Source organism: Hakea prostrata, chromosome 5, assembly GCF_041222555.1.
Source record: "Hakea prostrata isolate BN-2017 chromosome 5, UWA_Hpros_2, whole genome shotgun sequence".
In the NCBI taxonomy this organism is placed as follows: Eukaryota; Viridiplantae; Streptophyta; class Magnoliopsida; order Proteales; family Proteaceae; genus Hakea; species Hakea prostrata.
The window spans coordinates 46,372,724-46,392,358 of NC_142604.1; the positions used below are offsets into that span (position 1 = coordinate 46,372,724).

The 19,635-nt window shown below is 38.2% G+C and overlaps 1 protein-coding gene across 1 annotated transcript in view; it reads left to right on the forward strand.

Annotated features, from left to right (window-relative positions):
* The window catches only part of LOC149016148 (rho GTPase-activating protein REN1-like), a 117,931-nt gene that overhangs the window by 20,728 nt on the left and 77,568 nt on the right, over positions 1-19,635 (forward strand). The window contains exons 9-12 of the mRNA XM_089157275.1: positions 2,109-2,228; positions 4,992-5,069; positions 8,002-8,057; positions 8,160-8,229. Coding sequence (XP_089013401.1) covers positions 2,109-2,228; positions 4,992-5,069; positions 8,002-8,057; positions 8,160-8,229 — 324 coding nt within the window. The remainder of the gene's footprint in view (positions 1-2,108; positions 2,229-4,991; positions 5,070-8,001; positions 8,058-8,159; positions 8,230-19,635) is intronic.

Below are 19,635 nucleotides of genomic sequence, written 5' to 3' on the forward strand. Positions count from 1 at the left end.
AATACCATATTAGAGTGATTACTAACCTTTGATTGAAGAACAAGAGAGGAAACTTGAAAGTTGCAAGAGTTGATCTTCTTCCACACTATTGGAGACTTGGAGAGGAGTTCCTTTTGTTCTCTAAGTGTTTTGGAGGCTAGGGAAACTAAAAATACGAAGTCCTATATAAATATAGCAACACAGATCTAAACAAAGCGATCTTGCACAGATTTTGTCTCCTTGGGTCGATTGGCCCAGTCGACCCAGGCTAACAACAAAGCTTGAATTAGGGATTTGAGGGTCTATCTCTTATTGAAATCAAACGAGCTTTTCACAACATGAACTATAACTTACCTAGCATGGGGATATGGCTTCGAATCATGTCCCACCAAGCTCTAAGGTCAACAACCAATCTTCTCTTCATCGAGGTGCAATCTCTTTTCCAAATCCAACAAGGTCTTCAAGTATGGGGCATCATCGTCAATCTCCATGGGTTCGGAGTCGAACACCATGTCTTCTATTGATATGACCCATTGTTGACTTTCACTTCTACTTCAGGTCTTCGGACCTACAAACAATAGAGTATCCGGTTTAAGGTTAGGGCTGGGTTTCACATCTATGGTGTGACAATCAGGCAGCGATTCACATAGTATCAAATCCTGTTTTTCATGAGTGTACAAAACATATAAAAATTGATTGTCATTTTGTTTTGGAGAAGCTTCAACAGGGACTGATTTCCAATTGTCATATTCGAACTGGAGAACAGTTGGCTGACTTATTTACAACGTATTTAGGGGCAGAAAGAGTGAGGTATATTTGTAACAAGCTGGGAATGTTTGATGTTTATTCTCCAACTTGAGGGGGGAGTGTTAGAGGGCATTTTGGGAAACAAAAGTGGGGCAAGAGATTAAGCGCTAGGCACCAAATCTTGAGCATGGTACTGCCATTTGAGTCCATATTGGACTCTTCTCTCCTTTTTGAAGATGATTGTAATTGGGTAACTATACTATAAATACAGAGGTAATTGTGTGGAGCTCCTCAATTGATTAATTCTCCTCTTCGTTTCAAATCTTCTCCTTCTTCTTTGCCTATCTTCCACAACTCTCCTTCTTCAACTGCTCCTGTTTTTCTCTGAATTTATGCCATAACTAACGTACCAGAATAAACTAAAGTAAGACTGACTTTTGAAAGCATGAGAAGGTAAGGATGACTTATGTTGCTTGGCATGAGCACGAGAAGGTAAGATGACTTGTGATGCTTAACAACGTCACAAGCTTCACACTTCAGGTGGGACATGGATTGGCAACTTAAAAATGCCACTGTAGAAGAAAAAACCTCATGTGAACAATGTGTTGATGTTGAAGCTTGGTAGTGATAGCTGTCCAACTGAAAATGCTATTGGAGAGGTTAAACACCAGAAGTTGTAGGCTTGTAGCATGTGCTGTGGAGGTACGAGAGTCTATCCTTCCTGCTCAACGTCGCGACCAATCTTTATTCTTGATTGAAGATCCTGTAAAACACAATACCAAAATAAAAATGTGACTGATCAATTAAGAGTTCGGTCAGTTGACTAATAAATAATAACTTTTAGGGTAAGTAGGGTACATGAAGAACATAGGGCAAGGTCATGAATGGAGTAGGAGAAACTGCACCATCACTAGTGACCCTGATGGTGGAGTTTAAGACCTTCAATTGCATGCTTTTATTGGCATAGTTTACTTCTAGCATTTCCTACCATGGCCTTAGAATTTTACTGCTTGGCCCAAAGCCCGTTAACTGTCAAATTTATACTTCCTGTCGTGAGGTCTGCATAAACTTTAATAAATTTAGGTGCTTTGTTCAGTGAATGTTGATTATTTACCCATATGCTATGGTTTGACATGTTAAATTAATGAGTACTCACAAGTGATGAAGTAGGTCATTTGTGTTTTGCAAGTATCAGGCAGTGTTCCTATTTCTGTACTAAATGAGTTTGGAAATTGCACATGTCTTGCCTTTTGAGCTGCTACAGTTTGATGATAAGCTCTTCTGATGATTCATTTTATTTATTTATTTATTTTTGTTTTATAAACAAACCAAAAAAGAAGAAGTCGATCATCACTTGAGTCTGATGTCAAATACTGTTATAGGTAGAGATAAACAGCAATTGAAGTCCCTAGTTGTTGGTAGGCCAATTTTACTTGCTTTGGAAGATATTGATGGATCTCCATCTTTCTTGGAAAAAGCCCTCAAGTTTCTAGAGCTGTATGGTAAGATCCTCCGTATTATTTACATAGTTAATGTTATCCTGGTTATCTTTTCATTATAATTCTCTAATAGTTTAAGGTGCACTTTCTGTTATTTTGTTGTTCTGAAGGGATGATTAGTTAGTCTGTTGTGCAGGGTCAATTAGTTAGTTCAGTCCATGAACTCTGTCGCTGAAATGATGCACTGTGTAGATTGTTGTATTGTTACTATTGTATACCTGTCAGAATACTCCTTTTTTTGATGAATAAAGAATTTCATTAAGCATAAAGGGGAGGGTCCAGGTGACCAGTCCCAGGTAAGAACAAATGCGCAGTCCTTGTGGAGGCACAAAAGGCTTATGGGAAACCAGTAGGAGCCAAGAACTGACATCAAATGAGATGGTTTCTCTAATCAAGTCAAGAGAGCTAGATTGAGAGGTCATCTCCCTCAAAGTGTGGGCAAACTGTAGCCTCAAAATCAACTTGTCAATGGTGTTGCAAATTGATGAACCTAGGAAGTATGATGCACACAGCATTATTCTGTTAAAAGGTTAGGGATGCCTTCTATGTGGCCAAATGGACACAAGGGCATTCTATACAGAGTTGAAAGGGCAAGAGAAAAGAGGTGAGTGACATCCTCAACACCATGAGGATAAATGGTGTAATAGTGGGAAAATGCATATGGATCAATGGCAGTAGAGAAGGAAGGATTGGGTAACAAGGTTCTCTAGATGGTGAAGGGTTGGCAATGGATATGGCCTTTAAACTAGTTTATGGCAAGGGTCTAGGGGGATTGGGCATGGGTGAAGTGTCAGGCTGAGGATATGGACAGTTTGCCATTAAGAGGACGGAACCAGATTAGTTAATCCTGGAGGGGGTGGGGATTTCGGAAGGGAGGCCTAGACATGGTCAAGATTTGGGGATGGGGAAGGGGGTCATTCTTTTTGGATATTAGAGAAATAGATGCTTGGGTCAGGTTTAAAATGTCAGTTTGTGTTGGGTCCTATTCTCTGATATATATTGGTATTGCTCGCCATCAATTCTTGTTTAATATGGCACGTATTGGGTATTGAAGTGTATCTTCTGATATGATACAATATGACTAGTACATCTCAATACCCTTGGCACGTTTAGTAAAGGGTTATGTGGGTGCATTGTTTTATTTTGACATATATCGAATAATAGGATCTGATGACTGATACATAATGGCACATTCAGTATAGGGTTCTATGGGTGCATTAATACATGTTGTGTGTCGCCAATATTCCATATAGATTTCACTCAAAGAATTGGTACAACTCCTATTTGGATGAGGAATGACGGAAAACTCTCAACTAAGAGTTTAAAATCTTTCATCTAATCTTGGTTTTTCATAGTTCTGGTCTTAAAGGACGAATCAAGAATTCTAGAACATTATCTTTTGCACCATCCAGTACTCTTCATAGCTATAAATTATGACAACATGTAAGAAACCTCATCTTTTATGTGAATATCAATTATGAAGTTAAGTGAGATTGAAATCTCTCACTCATATTTCTGAAGAGTAAGTGCATGTATCTATATAAGGAAAGACATTCTTCCCTAGAATCTATCATCTAAAAAACAGAAAGTAAGCCCTAACAGGAATCAATTTGACTATAACAGAATCCCTTTATTTTAGTAACAAACCTCCCTAATCCTATCAATTCAAAGTAATTTGATTGTCAAGAGTTAGAGGTTCACTGAATGGTGAGGACATCAAACTGGAGTTAAATGATCCTTTTCTTGAGGAACATGATAGACTATGACGTTGTAAATTCAAGAGTAATGGAAGGGCAAGTTGGATGGGGCTCGGGGAGCTTACTTTCAATATTTCCATTGCAACTGTAAACTATAAATTCTTAACATTTGATGCAAGGATGCATGATGATAATCTAGTTCAAAGTGAAACAACTTTTATATATTGATTTCAACTTAGGAGATCATATCATCCTATATAACAACAGAAGTTTTGTAGAATTTATGTATACGTGTGTGTTTTGAGTCTTTTGACCCTAAGAAGGGGAGGGAAAAGAAGGTGGTGTTTTTTGTTTTATTTTGGGGGGGGGGGGGGTGGGGTGGGGGATATCCAATAGAAAGAGAGAAGACGGAAAGCGGGTGAAGGATCCATTGAGAGCTTAATGCATCTTATAATTGAATTGGGTGTGTTGTCTGTAAGGAGGGAATTTTAGAAATTTCCTCAGGTGTGCTTCTGGTGAAGGATCCATTGAGAGCTTAATGCATCTTATAATTGATTCTGAAGTTCTCTTTTTGTAGCCGAATGTTTTCCATGCCTCATTGGGAGATACAACACCTGTCATCTGTTACCTGCAATGTTCAACCCTATCATCATCCATTAACCGTCACTAATCTCCTTTCCTTGATGATATGGAAATGGAAGTCGAATATAATAGTGCCAAATATGGGGTTGACTCCTCTATGGTAATTGGACTTTTCCACGTGATATATTTTATAAGCGATGGGACCATGTTTACAGAAATTACTAGTGTTTCAAAATATTAATGTTTGCAACTATTACTCTATCAGAAATAATGATCAGCGGAAAGTGCTATTACTTTTGGTAGTTACTCTCATTAATCTTCTGGCTTTGTTAGAGGTTTCTTCTCTGTGGGAGGTCAATGGGATGGGTTGAGAACAATTTTTGTGTTGCCTGGCAGGCTTGCAATCGATGTTATAAAATCATAGATGGTTTTTGTTTCTTGTATTTGTCCATAGCAAAAGATAATTTTGAATCTTATACTTAAACAGGAGTGAAAGAAGAAGGTATCTTGCGGCAAGCTGCTGATGTTGATGATGTTGAACGTCGAGTTCGTGAATATCAGGAAGGTTTGTTTTCCCTGGCTTCATCTTGTTTCTGTTGTTTTTTGGGTTTGTGGGGACTCAAATTGATGCTGTGACTAACCAGAACCTGTTGGACAAAAAGGGGAAAAAAAGAAAAGAAAAGGACTAAAGCACAACTTAAACAATCAATAACAGTTTTTATGAAGAGAATAAGGAGAAGCAGAAATTAAAGGGCAAGAACTTGAGGAAATTAGAAGCAGACAGATTAAAGTAGAAAATGCTTAATAAGCTGCAAAGAAATTTATATTTTTGTAAAAAAAACATATTCTGGTAAGTTCAATGAACTACCTAGCATTTGTTTATCCCACCTTGTGAACTCCCTTCCCCTTGTCTCTAGGAAGTTCTCTCCCTGCCTATGTGGTGATTGCCTTGTGCTCCCTGACTTTATCATTGTTGCATACATAAAATACTTGCATAAGTCACTCAACAGCATCTAAGTAATTTCTTTTAGACAAAGAACTCAATGTTTTATTTGTCTAGTATTTTCCCCTTACCCATGTATGTTTTCAACTATAAAGTCAATTTTTTTTTTTTTAATTTTCGGGCAATAAAATTGGTCGCCCATGGCAAAATGAACTATAAAACCATATGAGCAGCACTTCAAAAACATATAGAAAGCCATCTCATATTTTTCTATAATTTTCAAAACCATAACACGTATTTTCCTTATAATAAAATAAAATAAATAAGGGATAATTACTATTGCCCCCCTGGACTTTGATTTTATTACTAATGTATCCCCTGTATTTTGCAAAATTACTAATCCAACCTTTAACTTTGGCTATAATTACTAATGCCCCCCCGAAGTCCGTAGTCCGATGATGTGGCATCTCCATATTTTTTAAAATCCCAAAATACCCTTTACTTATCTCTTTACTTATTTACCCTTTGTCAAGTTCGAGTAATACCCTTAATTAATTGTAGAGAAAAAAATAATCATAATCTGTTTTACTCTAAAAAAAAATCACCAAAATAAAGAAATAATAATTGAATAAAATTAAAATAGAAACCGAAGAGGAGGGAAGATATAATCAACTCAAATTTGGAAACCGAATATCACCTACTCGTAATTCCTCTTTGGCAAGATTTTGTGGTTTCGCAATGGTGGGTTAGTAAAGCGGTAAAAGTCTAAACCCCGGGGAGGGTTACGTCGTTACAATATTAAAAGCACCCCCCCCAAAAAAAAAAAATTGTGGTTTCCTTCCCTACGAGCGAGGAGAAGGTGGGAAACCAAATCGAATTGAATTTTGTCAATTTCTTTAATTCAAAATAAATAAGTTTAGTGAAGGTGGAAAACCAATATTTTTTTAATTCAAAATAAATGAAGTTAGGGTAAAATTGACATTTAATTTGGTTTTTATAAATGGGGGTAGTATCGTCTTTTGATTTCTTAATTTTAATGAAGGACAAAGTGGACATTACATATTCAAAATTAACGGCTACTTAACACCGTTATAAGGAAGGAGGGCAACAGTAATTTTGTAAAGAACAGGGTTTTATTAGTAATAAAATCAAGGTACAGGGGGGCAAAAGTAATTATCCCAATAAATAATTATGGGTGGAAGAATATTTCAATTTTATGAGACCCGCAAATTGGCCTATGGAGTTCCATATATTTATTCTATCACCATACAAGTTTTATATCATATATACTATTTACACTTTGTATGTAGGAAAATAGATTTTTAAATCAGGAAAAAAAAATTCAACACAGTGAGTGCGCAGATCGGCCCACGGTGTTTTAACATATATTACTTTCATTAATGTTGAATTACTATTGAACATACATTTACAAAAAGAATAGTTTAGGGAGTAATGATACACCTCAATGTCAGTGAACAACCAAATGTTGATGAAATCGAACTCAATCCACCTCCACATTGCTTGGCAAGATTGAGGTAGAGACTCCAAGATTTGAGCAAAGAATGACTCAAAAAGGTGAAAAAATGAAGAAGAGATGCACTGGGGTTGAAATGTCTTGGTCTAACAAAATTTCACATGAAATGTGTGAAACTTTGTTGAAATGTGGCTTCATGTCATGAAAATTACAAAGCCACCATCAAAATACTTTATTTCGGCGAGACCCTGAAATGGACAAAATTTTGTTGAAATATTGCTGAAACTGTTTCGGTGGTACATTTAGGTCGAGACGAGCAAAATATCGCGACATTTCACCGATATTTTGTGAGTTTGGAACAATGCTTTTATGAAGAGAACCTGTGAAGTTTGGTTGGTTCAGAGAAAGGTAAAGTAGTCTGCTTGAGAATCCTATTTAGAGGACTGTTTATAATCTGCAGAAAATAGATCTAGTGATCCTGAATTTAACTTCAATTAACCACTCTTGATAGTAGAACAAGTCTAGGAAGACAACAGCAACCTTGTTTTCTTGTTTGGATTAGCTAGGGGATACATCATACCTCATAAGCACAAGAAAAAGTAGCTGCGGCATGCACTGCATGCCTTATGTCGAATATTGTCAATTCTCAAACCAGAATTAACAGAAGTAACACCTAATACTCTTGCTCTGACACCATTGGAGTTGGAAATCATCGACAGAACTTGCATATGAGAAGAGAAGAAAGCAGACTGACTAGAGAAGATAATGCCTAATCAGATCTGAGGCATTATGTTTATAACTAACCAAATTCTGATAATTAAAGTAAATCCCTTAACTTATATCTGTTTGCATAAACCCCCTGCTGCGTCTTAGCAAATATTTCAAAATGTTTTTATATTTTGGCCCTTTCTACTCATAATAATTTCTTGCACTTACCACAATGTCTGCCTTGAAGGCATGCACTGTTCTATGTTCAATTTTAGCTTTTACCTTTTCAGTAAAAAGGCTTTGTTTTCTCATCTAACATTCTTTTAGGCATTATATAGTATTTTAACTTGTTTCTTGTTTGCATGGTTCCAGGAAAAAGCGAGTTTTCTCCAGGAGAAGATGCACATGTAATTGCTGATTGTGTCAAGGTAATATCTTCTCATTGACAAGTGGCAACTCTTTGCTAAGATCTCATGTTCTTCAGAAACTGATTTTCCTAAGTAGTCTCATTGTTGGCTATACTTCGCCAGCATGTTCTTCGGGAGTTACCTTCATCCCCAGTCCCCGCAGCTTGCTGCAATGCACTACTAGAAGCATACCGTAAGTCTTTATGATGCCATTGCAGCTAGCAATATTTATTTCTGCTACTCTTGAGTCTTGACCTGATGCCTACTGCAATCTGATATTTTGTTAGATAATATTTTCTGATTTCCTGCCACACTTCTCCTCTCTTGCTCCCAAAAAGAAAGAGAAAATAGAACTTGATCATGCAGATGCTGGGGAAGTTATAAAGTGGCAGAATTGGATCAGGTTATTTGAATTAATCTAGTTTATTTTTACACTCTACAGCCAAGCATTTGTATTAAGTGTTACATTGTGCGACTGAATGAAGTTGGTAAGTTCTTTCTAGGATGCTTTGTCAAAATAACCATATAGAAAAGGAGACTGGAGGAGCTAAAAGAACTGATTGTACAAAGGAAAGGAGTAATATTCATGTTTTGGATTATGGGTCATAGACAATCTTTGCTAAAATTCATCTTAAGAAAAGAATAAGGCACAACAGAAGTCTAAGCTTCCTATCTCTATTGGTGCACTTTTCCATTCCCAAATCCACTGTCCAGGCCATGGAATCTCTCTGCTGCATCCTCCTTTGGAAAGATCAAGAATCTTCTCGCTTCCTCCATCCTATCAGAGGGCCTTTTGTCTGCCGTCCCAAATCTGAAGGAGGCTTGGGACTAATAGAATTTCTGATATCAATCTTGCTTGCCTAATGAAATTGTTGAGAAAGTTGATTGTGGTAGAATGGCTTATCGATCAATGAGCTCAAGCCTCTATTTATAATTAAGTGGAAAGTACACTATTATAAGGAATAGAATTTTATATGAATACAAACTCTAATTTAACTCCTAGTAGAATCCAACTCTCCCCCCTTAAGTTGAGGCATAGATATTAGTCATGCCCAACTTGCCTACAATGGGAAGGAAATCTCTTTCTTTCAAACCCTTAGTGAAAACATCTGTTACTTGGTCTCCAGATCTTACAAAAGGCATGTAGATAAGCCCTTGTTCCAACTTTTCATTGACAAAAAACCTGTCAATTTCAATGTGCTTAGTTTGATCATGTTGCATCGGATTATTAGTAATACTAATAGCAGCCTTGTTGTCACAATATAACATCATGGGGTTTGGAACTTGGACTCCAATATCTTGTAGCAATCCTTTCAACCATAGTAGCTCACAAACTCCAGGAACCATAGCTCTATATTCAGCTTCGGTACTAGATAAAGCTACCACATTCTGTTTCTTACTTCTCCAAGTAACTAGATTACCTTCAAAAAAGGTACAGTAACCTGAAATTGACTTCTTGTCTGGAGATCCAGCCCAGTCCGCATCAGTGTATGCTTCTACTTTTAGATTATCAGTGGGTGACAAAAGTATTCCTTTTCCAGGAGTTCCCTACAAATACTATAGTATTCTGGTAACAGCCTTCATATGAGCTAAATATGGATCATGCATGAATTGGCTCACTATCCCTACAGCATAAACGATGTCTGGCTTAGTGTGGGACAAGTAAATAAGCTTCCTCACCAACCTTTGGTATCTTCCTTTGTCCACTGGTTCTCCCTCTTTTTCTTTAAGTTTAGCTCTAGCTTCAATAGGGGTATCAACTGCTTTACACCCCAACATTCCCACTTCTGATAATAAATCTTGGACATACTTTCTTTGGGATAGGAATATACCTTTATTTGATCGAGCCACCTCAATCTTTAAGAAATACTGTAACTTCCCTAGATCTTTAATTTCAAACTCTTTGCCAAGAAAGTCCTTCAACTTTTGAATTTCTTCACCATCATTCCCTATAATGACAATATCGTCTACATAGACAATGAGAAGTGTGATGTTAGTACCTGACTTTTTGACAAATAGTGTATGATCAGCATTGCTTTGCTTGTACCTAATAGAAGTCATTGCCTTCAGGAGGCGTCCAAACCAGCATCTAGGAGACTGTTTTAACCCATAAATTGACCTCTTCAACTGACAAACTTTCCCTGCAGTATTGTCATCGGAGAAACCATGTGGGATTTCCATATAGACTTCTTCCTCTAACTCCCCATGTAAGAAGGCATTCTTTACGTCTAGTTGGTGCAAGTTGCAGTCTTTGTTCTAAGTTATAGACAACAAAACTATGACATGTGTTTAGTTTCGCGACAGGGGCAAAAGTTTCCTGATAATCAATCCCATAGGTCTGGGTAAACCCCTTTGCAACTAGTGTAACTTTCAACTTGTTGACTAATCCATCCATATTTTGTTTAACCACAAATACCCATTTGCAGCCCACTGGTTTTTTTTCTTGGTGGAAGTGTAATCAGCTCCCAAGTGTCATTTTTCTTCATTGCCTACATTTCCTCTACCATAGTTGCCTTCCATCTCTTATTAGCATAGGCTTCCTGCCAACTCTTAGGAACAGATACAGATGACAAAGAGGATATAAAAGCACGGTAGGAGTCAGACAAAGAGTTATAAGAAACATATTTGGCTATGGGATGTTGAGTACATGATTTGACTCCTTTTTTAACAGCAATATGAAGATTAGAAGAAGATACCTTTAGGGGAACAGTAGAATTTGATTCTGGAGCAGAAGATTGAAGTGGTAATGTATCACCTTTCTCCACCTGCTTTAGCCGGTTGTAATTCTTCCTCTGATAAGTCTGCACCTCCTTATTCTGGTCAATCTGGTTTTGAAAGGCCTCAACAGTTTGTCTCATAGGAGTGGTCTCCCCCTGGCTAGGTTCTTCACATGGTTCAGAAAACGAAAGGGGAGGATTAGAGTCCTCAGGTATACTGGCTGAAGTCTCCCCCTGGTCAGGAAACTCTTCTGGGACTTTTAAGTTGTGTTGGTGTGTGATAGGAAGATCTAGAGTTGGAAAGAACACCTCTCCTCTAGGACTCTCCCCCTGGAGAGGTGTATAGTAAGGGCAATACTCATTAAAAATTACATCCATGGATACAATGGTTTTCCTGGAAGGAGGATGATAACATTTGTACCTTTTCTGAGTAGCAGAATACCCAAAAAATATGCAGCGTAGGCCGCGGGGAGCCAGCTTACTCTGGTGGGCGGTGATTCTGGCATAACACACACATCCAAAAATCTTTGGAGGAATAATAAAAAAAGAGGCTCCCTGGGGAATCTCATTAGGACATTTAAAACCAAGTATCCTATTGGGCATGCTATTCATAAGGTAAGAAGCAGTGAATATAGCATCACTCCAATATTGGTCAGGTGCATTCATAGCAATCATAATGGAATGGGCTATCTCTAAGAGATGCCGATTCTTCCTTTTGGCAACCCCATTTTGAGCAGCCGTATCAAAGCAACTGGTCTGGTGTATTATGCCAGAGTCAGAGAGATATCTCTGAAATTCATCATCAATATACTCTATGCCATTGTCACTGCGAAGGATCTTCATAGTGGCATTGAACTGGGTTTTAATCATATTATGAAAATCGCGAAAACCTCATTTTTTTGTTTTAAAAGATAAATCCATGTAGAACGGGAGTGACAATCAATAAAAGTAACAAAGTACCTATGGCCAATAATAGACACACGTTGGTAGGGACCTCACACATCAGTATGAATTAGCATAAAATGAATAGTTTTTCTATTATGAAGAGAAGGTAAATAAGTGGAACGAGTCTGCTTCGTAAAAATGTAGGCTTCATAAAAAAAATCATCTTCATTACAAGAAGAAACTAAATCAAGAAATATTTTCTTAAGAGTTCCTAGAGGGGGGTGACCTAGCCTACGGTGCCACTGATGAATGTTTGATATTACCGAATGGACTTGATTAGAAGATGTAGTCAGAGCATAAGTAGATCCTTCAATCGGCTTGAGCAAATAAAATCCATTATCTAGTATACCATGTCCAATCTCCTTCCCCGTGACCAGATCCTGGAAGACATTGTAAGATGGGAAAAATGTCACTTTACAATTCAAGTCATGTGTAAGACTACTGATAGAGAGCAAGTTGGTAGAAAAAGAGGGAACATGTAAAACTTTAGACAAAGAAAGTGATGGAGAATGTTGAATGGTCCCTTTTCCAACAATGGAAGAATAGGAGCCATCAGCAATTTGAACTTTATCCTTTCTAGAAGTTGAAGAATATTGTAAGAAAAAGGAGGATAAGTCTGTCATATGTTCTGTGGCTCCTGTATTAATGATTCTAGTAGTAGAAACTGAAGAAACTTGGAAGCCTGTAAAAGTTTTACTTAAAGTAGCAAGGTAGGAGTTGGTTTGATTAGTTGAGGAAGTAGTGGTAGAGGTTGTACTAGCAGTAGAAGACTGCAGAATATGTCGCAAAGTAGCTAACTCCTCCTGTGAAAGACCAACGTCTGCAGAGGGTGTTGTGGAAACTGTCTCAGAAATATGAGCTTTCGGTTTTCCTCTTTTTTGTGTTCTTTTTTGCTCAAAATCAACAGGCTTCCCAGGGAGCTTCCAACAATTGGCCTTGGTATGGTATGGTTTGTGACAGTGTTCACACTTGACAGTCTCTTTAGCTGAATCAGATTTAGTGCTAACAGACTGTAAGGTTGATTTCTCCACAATAGGAGCATGAAGCATGGCTAATTGGCGGCTTTCCTCACACTGAATAAGGGCATAAGACTGTTCGAGTGTAGGAAAGGGAGATTGACTTAATACTTGCACTCTGATCTGATCATACTCCACATTCAAACTTGCCAAGAAGTCATATACCCGAATCTTATCAACGTGCTTCCTATAAGTAGTCACATCATCTGGATTAGTGGGGTGATAATCCCCATAATGATCCAACTCCTGCCAAAGAGAGCGCAACTCAGCATAATATCGGGCCACAGTCAGTTCCTTTTGGGTAGTCTCACGAAGCTTCTTTTGTAGCTTATAAACCTGTGCATCATTCCCTAACTGTCCATATGTTTCAGTAGTAGCCTTCCAGATTTGGGCTGTAGTATCAAGTAATAGGTATCCACGGGCAATATTTGGATTCATGGAGTTCAAAAGGAATGACATAATAAGAGAGTCATTCGAGATCCATTTATGCAGTGAAACACCTGTGGTGTGAGGTTTGATAGTGGCGCCCGTAAGGTGTCCAACAAGTCCTCTTCCGGCAATAGTTAAGTAGGCAAATTGAGACCATATCAAATAATTTGTTCCATCAAATCGTATTGAAAGAGGATGAAGAATGGGATAATGTTCGGAACCAACGGAGGTAGTAGTACCATCAGTGGTTGCCATAACGCCCTTTTTTCTTCTTCTTTTTTTCGTCTGATTTTGATTTTGATTTTGATTCTAATTTTGATTCTGATTCTGATGCTGATTCGATTTGATTCTGATGCTGATTCTGAAGTTATGGAAAATCACAAACAGCTACCTAAAGATATGTAAAATTACAAATAAGCCCCTGGAAAAGCTTAAATTACAAATAGGTCCCTGAACTATTTGAATTTACAAATTGGCCCCTAGAATTATCTGAATTTGCAATTAGACCCCTGGGAAAAAGTAAATGTACCAAAGAAGCCCCTTAACCACCGTATTTTGTTTCTTCCTATTTTGGGCAAATAGAACGGTAGCTAAGGGGGAAAAGAAACTAGGTATGATTCGATACAAGTTGGGGCTTGATTCAAGGTTCGAAAGAAAGAATCAGATGAAAAAATTTGACGGAGACGAAGAGTTTCAGAAAAAAAACCAGAGAAAACTGTATTGGCTGCGATTCTGCGATTTCGAAGAAAACCGTGTTGGCTGCGATTCTATTCTTGGAGCTGGAAGCAGCAGTTGCAGGAGCAGGAAGCAGCAACCAACAGCTGTAAATCTGTTCTTGAAGCAGGAAGCAGCAGCAGTAGTGCAGCAAAGCAGGAGCAGCTTCTTCTCTTTTGCTTTCCTCTTTTTTTCCTGTTACTGTTCTTCCCTCGAGACGGTACGGAAAAAAACTGCCGGCAGCGACAAGTTTAGTAACATGAGGTTTGCGATGCAGCAGCGACAAGCAGTGCTAAGTTTTGCGATGCAGCAGCGACAAGCAGTGCTATGTTTTGCGATGCAGCAGCGACAAGCAGTGGTGGTGGTGGTTCTCTTCTTCTCTCCGTCTGATGTTGAAAAAAAAAAAAAATTCATAAGTAGGTGGTCCTGTCAAAACTGAAGAACGATAGTAAACCCAATTGCAATGGTTTGCGATGGGTTTGAAAAAGAAGAAGAAGATCCTAATCGAACTTAGGCTCTGATGCCATGTTGAGAAAGTTGATTGTGGTATAATGGCTTATCGATCAATGATCTCAAGCCCTTTATTTATAATTAAGTGGAAAGTACACTATTACAAGGAATAAAATTTTGCATGAATACAAACTCTAATTGAACTCCTAGTAGAATCCAATAGAAATTCATATGGAAAATTGCTTCCAAGCACAATTCCATATGGGTTTCTTGGAATTACTCTCACAGTCTCACTTGCTAAAATCATATTCCATTTGGACTGTCCTCATCCCTCCTAACCCCTCCTGGATCTGGAGAAAACTCTTGCTCCTCTGTCCTGGAGTTCTGCCTGCCATTTCCACCCAACTCACGTTTGGCTCCTCTACCTCCTTCTGGTTAGACCCTTGGCATCCAGCAGGCGTTCTCTACAGCCTCTTTTGTCTCCGTTTTTTGTATGACACCCATATCCCCAAGCTCACCACTCTTTCCACTTTCATCTCTAGTGGTTCTTGGTCCTTACCCCCCACCCAAGGCTCACACAAGTGTGAAATTCTCTCCCCCCTCTTGCTGCAGACATCTCCCCTACGGACATATCTATTTGGTTCTCCTTCCCCAATAAGCTTTTCACCACCGCCTTGCTTGGAACCTTATTAGACTCCCCCATCCCCTTTCCCCTGGACCCCCCTAGTTTGGTTCAAAGTAACATCCCCCACACTCTCTCACTCTCTGGAGAGCCTTTAACCTTGCCCTTCCACTCAAGCCTTCCTCATTAGCTGCCATATCCCAATTAACCCTAACTGTACTTTGTGTTGGAAATGTTGTGAGGACCTTCAGCACCTTTTTTTCCTTTGCCCCTTTTCCCACTCCCTCTGGGAGAAAGCCTTAGCCTCCATTTGGCCTAGGTTGAGGCGCTCTTACGGTTTTGCTCGAGATTGGGCCTGGTGCTTGAGAGTCTTCTCTGGCTCATCCCTCTGTGACCAGGTGGGCAAGCTTGTATTTGGTGCGATTATCCACCATTTGTGTTGGGAGCGAAATCTTAGACGCTGGACTTCCAAATCTTGATCCCTCAACTTGATTTGGAAGGCCATTTGCTTTGAGGTCTCTTATAGACTATCCTCTTTTCCCCATCTCCCGGTGATTGACACACCTAGGAATAGGCTGATTGTTAGTTCCTGGAGTCTCACCTCCCCTTTTAGGCCCCCCTCTCCTTAGGTTGTGGCCTCCCCCCATCTTTTTTTCCTTTGTATTTTGGCATTGTAGTTTTTATCTAATTATTTATTTATTCATCCGGAAAAAAAAAGGATCATTAAAACTGAAGAACTAAACTTCAACCTGGTGAATTTTTTGTTCAATAAACTACAAATTTTATTTAGTAAAGCCTAGTTCTTGGTTTTGATTGATCACGGTCCACCTCCATCACTGCAAAAAAAAAAAAAGTCAGCAGAGCTGCACACACAACAAACATAGAATTCCTATTATGAAAAGAACAAGGTCCAATGGAAGTCTAAAGTCGTTAAAACTGAAGATCTTTTAAGGTCTGAACTTCAACTAGTGAGTTTTTTGTTCCATAAACTACAAATTTTCTTTAGCAAAGTCTACTACATCGTTTTGATTGATCATGGTGCTCCTCCATGACCTCCCCCCCCACCAAAAAAAAAAAAAAAGGGAGCCAACACAGATGCACACCCAGAAAACATAAAATGGCTCTTAGGTTTCCCTGAACCAGGATTGTAAGTATATCTTGCCTAGCTCTAAAGACTTAGGATCTCAATACAGTATCGAAACTCGAACTGGAAGAGGTGTCAGATCTAGTTGCAGACTTGGGATACAAGTGTGATGAGAATGTTACCCTTAAAGTACTACAGTTCCGAAAGCTAATGTTTGAAGATGAAAATGTTGGTCTTGTAAAATAATGAGAACTATTGGTATGCCCTAATGATGTTTGGCATATATTATACAATGCGTATGAAGTTGTTGAAAATGCAATAGTTGTGATAACGAGGACGACATTCTCATTAGTAAATATAGTTCAGAAAACAAGGATTAATGTTTTGGGTTGCACGGATGAAAATGTCAATCATACATTATAAATACAGTATGTTGAGCTGATATTTGGATTATGTCAAATATGTATTCCATTTTTGTTCTTGTTGCAAATTTTTATTGATATTTTGCTGAAAACGAGGCATATAGATGTAGCCTCAAGTGAATGAGGGCCAATTCTTCTAGGATCTTATAAAAATCAACCTTTGCCTGAGGTTCAAATCACGGTTTCATAGTTTTAGTTGCTAGGGTTTGGGAATCTAGTGCAACAAGGAATTAGGGTTTAGTATAGGGTTGGGGAATTTAGGGCAGCAAAGGAATTAGGGATTGGGAAATTTGGGAAGTAAAAGAATTAGGGCTTAGAAATTGGGATGGGAGGTCACTAGGGTTGGGGGGACAAGGTTCCTAACATTTGGGATCGATCTAATGGCTAAACTAACATAGATCTGACATTGAATTTTGGGTCTCTATAAAAGTCCAAAAATTCATAAAAATAAAAAAGAACGATGACATTTGAAGGGGAAAGGAATTAGTGTTGACTTGTTACTTAAAGAAGTGGAGACAGGGTATAAGTGTTGGTTGAGTTCTACTAGGAGTTCAACTCTATTAGAGTTTCTGTTCATGTAAATTTCTATTTCTTGTTACCCAAGTTAGGGTATTTGTGTAATAGTGTTATTTTCACTTATTATAAATAGAGGGCTTGAGATCACATTGATCAAGCAAAGCCATTCTATCAACATCGTGCTTCTCAACATGGCATCAAAGCCTAAGTTTGATTAGGGATGAGAAGAAAAAGAAAATCTCGCTGAGAAAAACCTACCTCCATTCCGAGACATCTCAGCCTATCTTGCAACTGTTCCAGAAGCCATCAAAGTAAAATTCGCCCAGCCTTGCTTCCACCATCAACCCAAATTGTCCCACACCTATGCAAAAACATTTGCCCAACCTTGCTTTCGCCATTGACTCTGCTTCCACCTCTTCGCTTTCACCTCCAACCTTGCTTCCGCCATCAACCTAAGAAAAAAAAGACCAGGGCTATTGACTTTGCTTTTGCCATTAACCCTGCTTCTAGCTTCTTCTCTCTTTCACCTGTTGAGACTGCATCGTTCCAGCACCTATTGATACTCCATCGCTCCATCGCCACTTTACCTAGCCCAGGGATGATGCATCTTTTAAGTTTTAATAACCTATTAGCCCATTGCATGGACCAGACCAGCCCATCTTTAACCGAACCATATTTTGGTTCTTTCCCTCCAAACCTATGGTTCTTCTAGCCCAAAACCAGAGAAAAATACATTGACGTTTCAGGGGCTTCGTTTGTAAATTTACATATTTTCAGGCATCTAATTTAAAATCTGCATTTTAGGGACCTATTTGTGAATTTACATGTTTCAGGGGCTTATTTGTAAATTGCACATTTTTAGGGACCTATTTATGATTTATCACTTTAGTGGCAACCACATTATGTGGGGTTCATCATAGATTAGATTAGATTTTATTATATTTCCTCAACTCCTATTTACGAGATTGAGATATTATTTATATATTCTGCACTTTCTATATTTATGTATACTTAGGGATATTTATTTTCTTTTCCTTCTTGTTGCTTGGGTATCCAGCAATTCAATTTTAGGATAGTTGAAGATAATTGAAGATCTTGTAACTAGATTTAGGCATATTTTGAAGATCTCTCTGATATGGAAATTTTTCGATAATAAATACATAGTTCAGGGGGAAAGCTGCATTTTGCACAACTCTCCATTGCTTCTTCTTCTCTCTTCCTTCAGCTCTCTGTTATGTATGGTTATTTTAATTTTGATTTTGATACATCCACCATAGTTATAAAGGCGGTAATGTGATTGGAGCACTATATGGGGCTAAAGCAAGTTAACTCTAACAAGGTAGACTAAAGCGTTGAAGGTGCCCAAGGTGGCTGGGCACCTAAATAATACCTTATGGTTTTAGAACTTTGTGATGTGAAGTGAAGATTTTATTGGGAGAAGATGGGATCAACAACTTATTTGTAGAAGAGGAACCAAGTACTGTGTAGACTTCCAACCACTAGTTGGGTTGCAAAAGGCCACAGAAGGAGGCAAAAAAATCATAAAATGTCAACATTGAATTTTCACAGAGCAAAGATCATGAAGACAGTGTGAGCCTTTGTAACGGCTCACTTTTTCTAGACCCAGTGGGAAAGGTTTAAGTATCAGGTAATTTTAACAGACATATTATCTCGTACTAAGTATTGTGTCGTACTAGCCAATACATTCTGGCGCAATCCAGTACGTTCCCTTTAAGATTTAAAAAGGAGATGTATTGTAATGGTTGTATCCAGTATGGATACGTATCGACTAGTATCGTGTCGTATTATTGGATACTTTAAACCATGCCAGCGGGGCCTATGACACTGCAATCTATCTAGGCACGTACAGGTACCTAGTCACGTATCATTTAACTTTCATAACTAAGCATGCATAAGCTTACACTAATGGGGTTAACAAAATAACTTTTTTGATAAAAACAATCCTTCTGTAACAAAACATTCATTGTAGTGATCAAATGATCATTGTGTTCCTTAACACATTAGAATCCCAAGAGACACATTCCTGCTGACATGGTTGGCACCTAATACATTACCTTAAACCTTAATATTTACATCACATTAGTTAGGACTTAGTAGAGCTACTTTACATGACTTACACCAAAAAGTGTGATGCACTAGCCACTTTGTTTTTCTGCAGTAAACGACACTTGCTCCCTTCTCCGTAGTAATTGTGTCAAAAACAGTTAAAGAAGTTTAATGAGCCTTTCAGCTCAGCAAGTGAAACAAATCCCTAATCCAAGCAAAATAGCAGCAAGAAGCATCTTGAAAAAATTAAACTGGAAGGAGTTTGATTCATGGAAAGAATATTTGTATGTGTATACATCAATGAGTATTCCATATCAGTTTTCTATAAGCTTGTCTTTTCTTTTCTCACTCTCTGGTCTTCATTGTAGACCATGAGCTCAAAATAGAACTGTGTTAGATAGTGTGTTATATAGCATCCTTACTGTTTTATATTTTTCTTTCGATTTGCATCACAGACATTGCCTTCCCACTGATCTCTTTTTATTCATGAATTCCTTTGTCTTGATTTTTGTCAGAATGGATCCCATCGCATAAATGGTTCCCTTCTTGTATCGGAACAAATCCCTGTCATACTAAGAAAGGTTGAGACCTTCAAATTTATCCTCCCAACTCTTCTT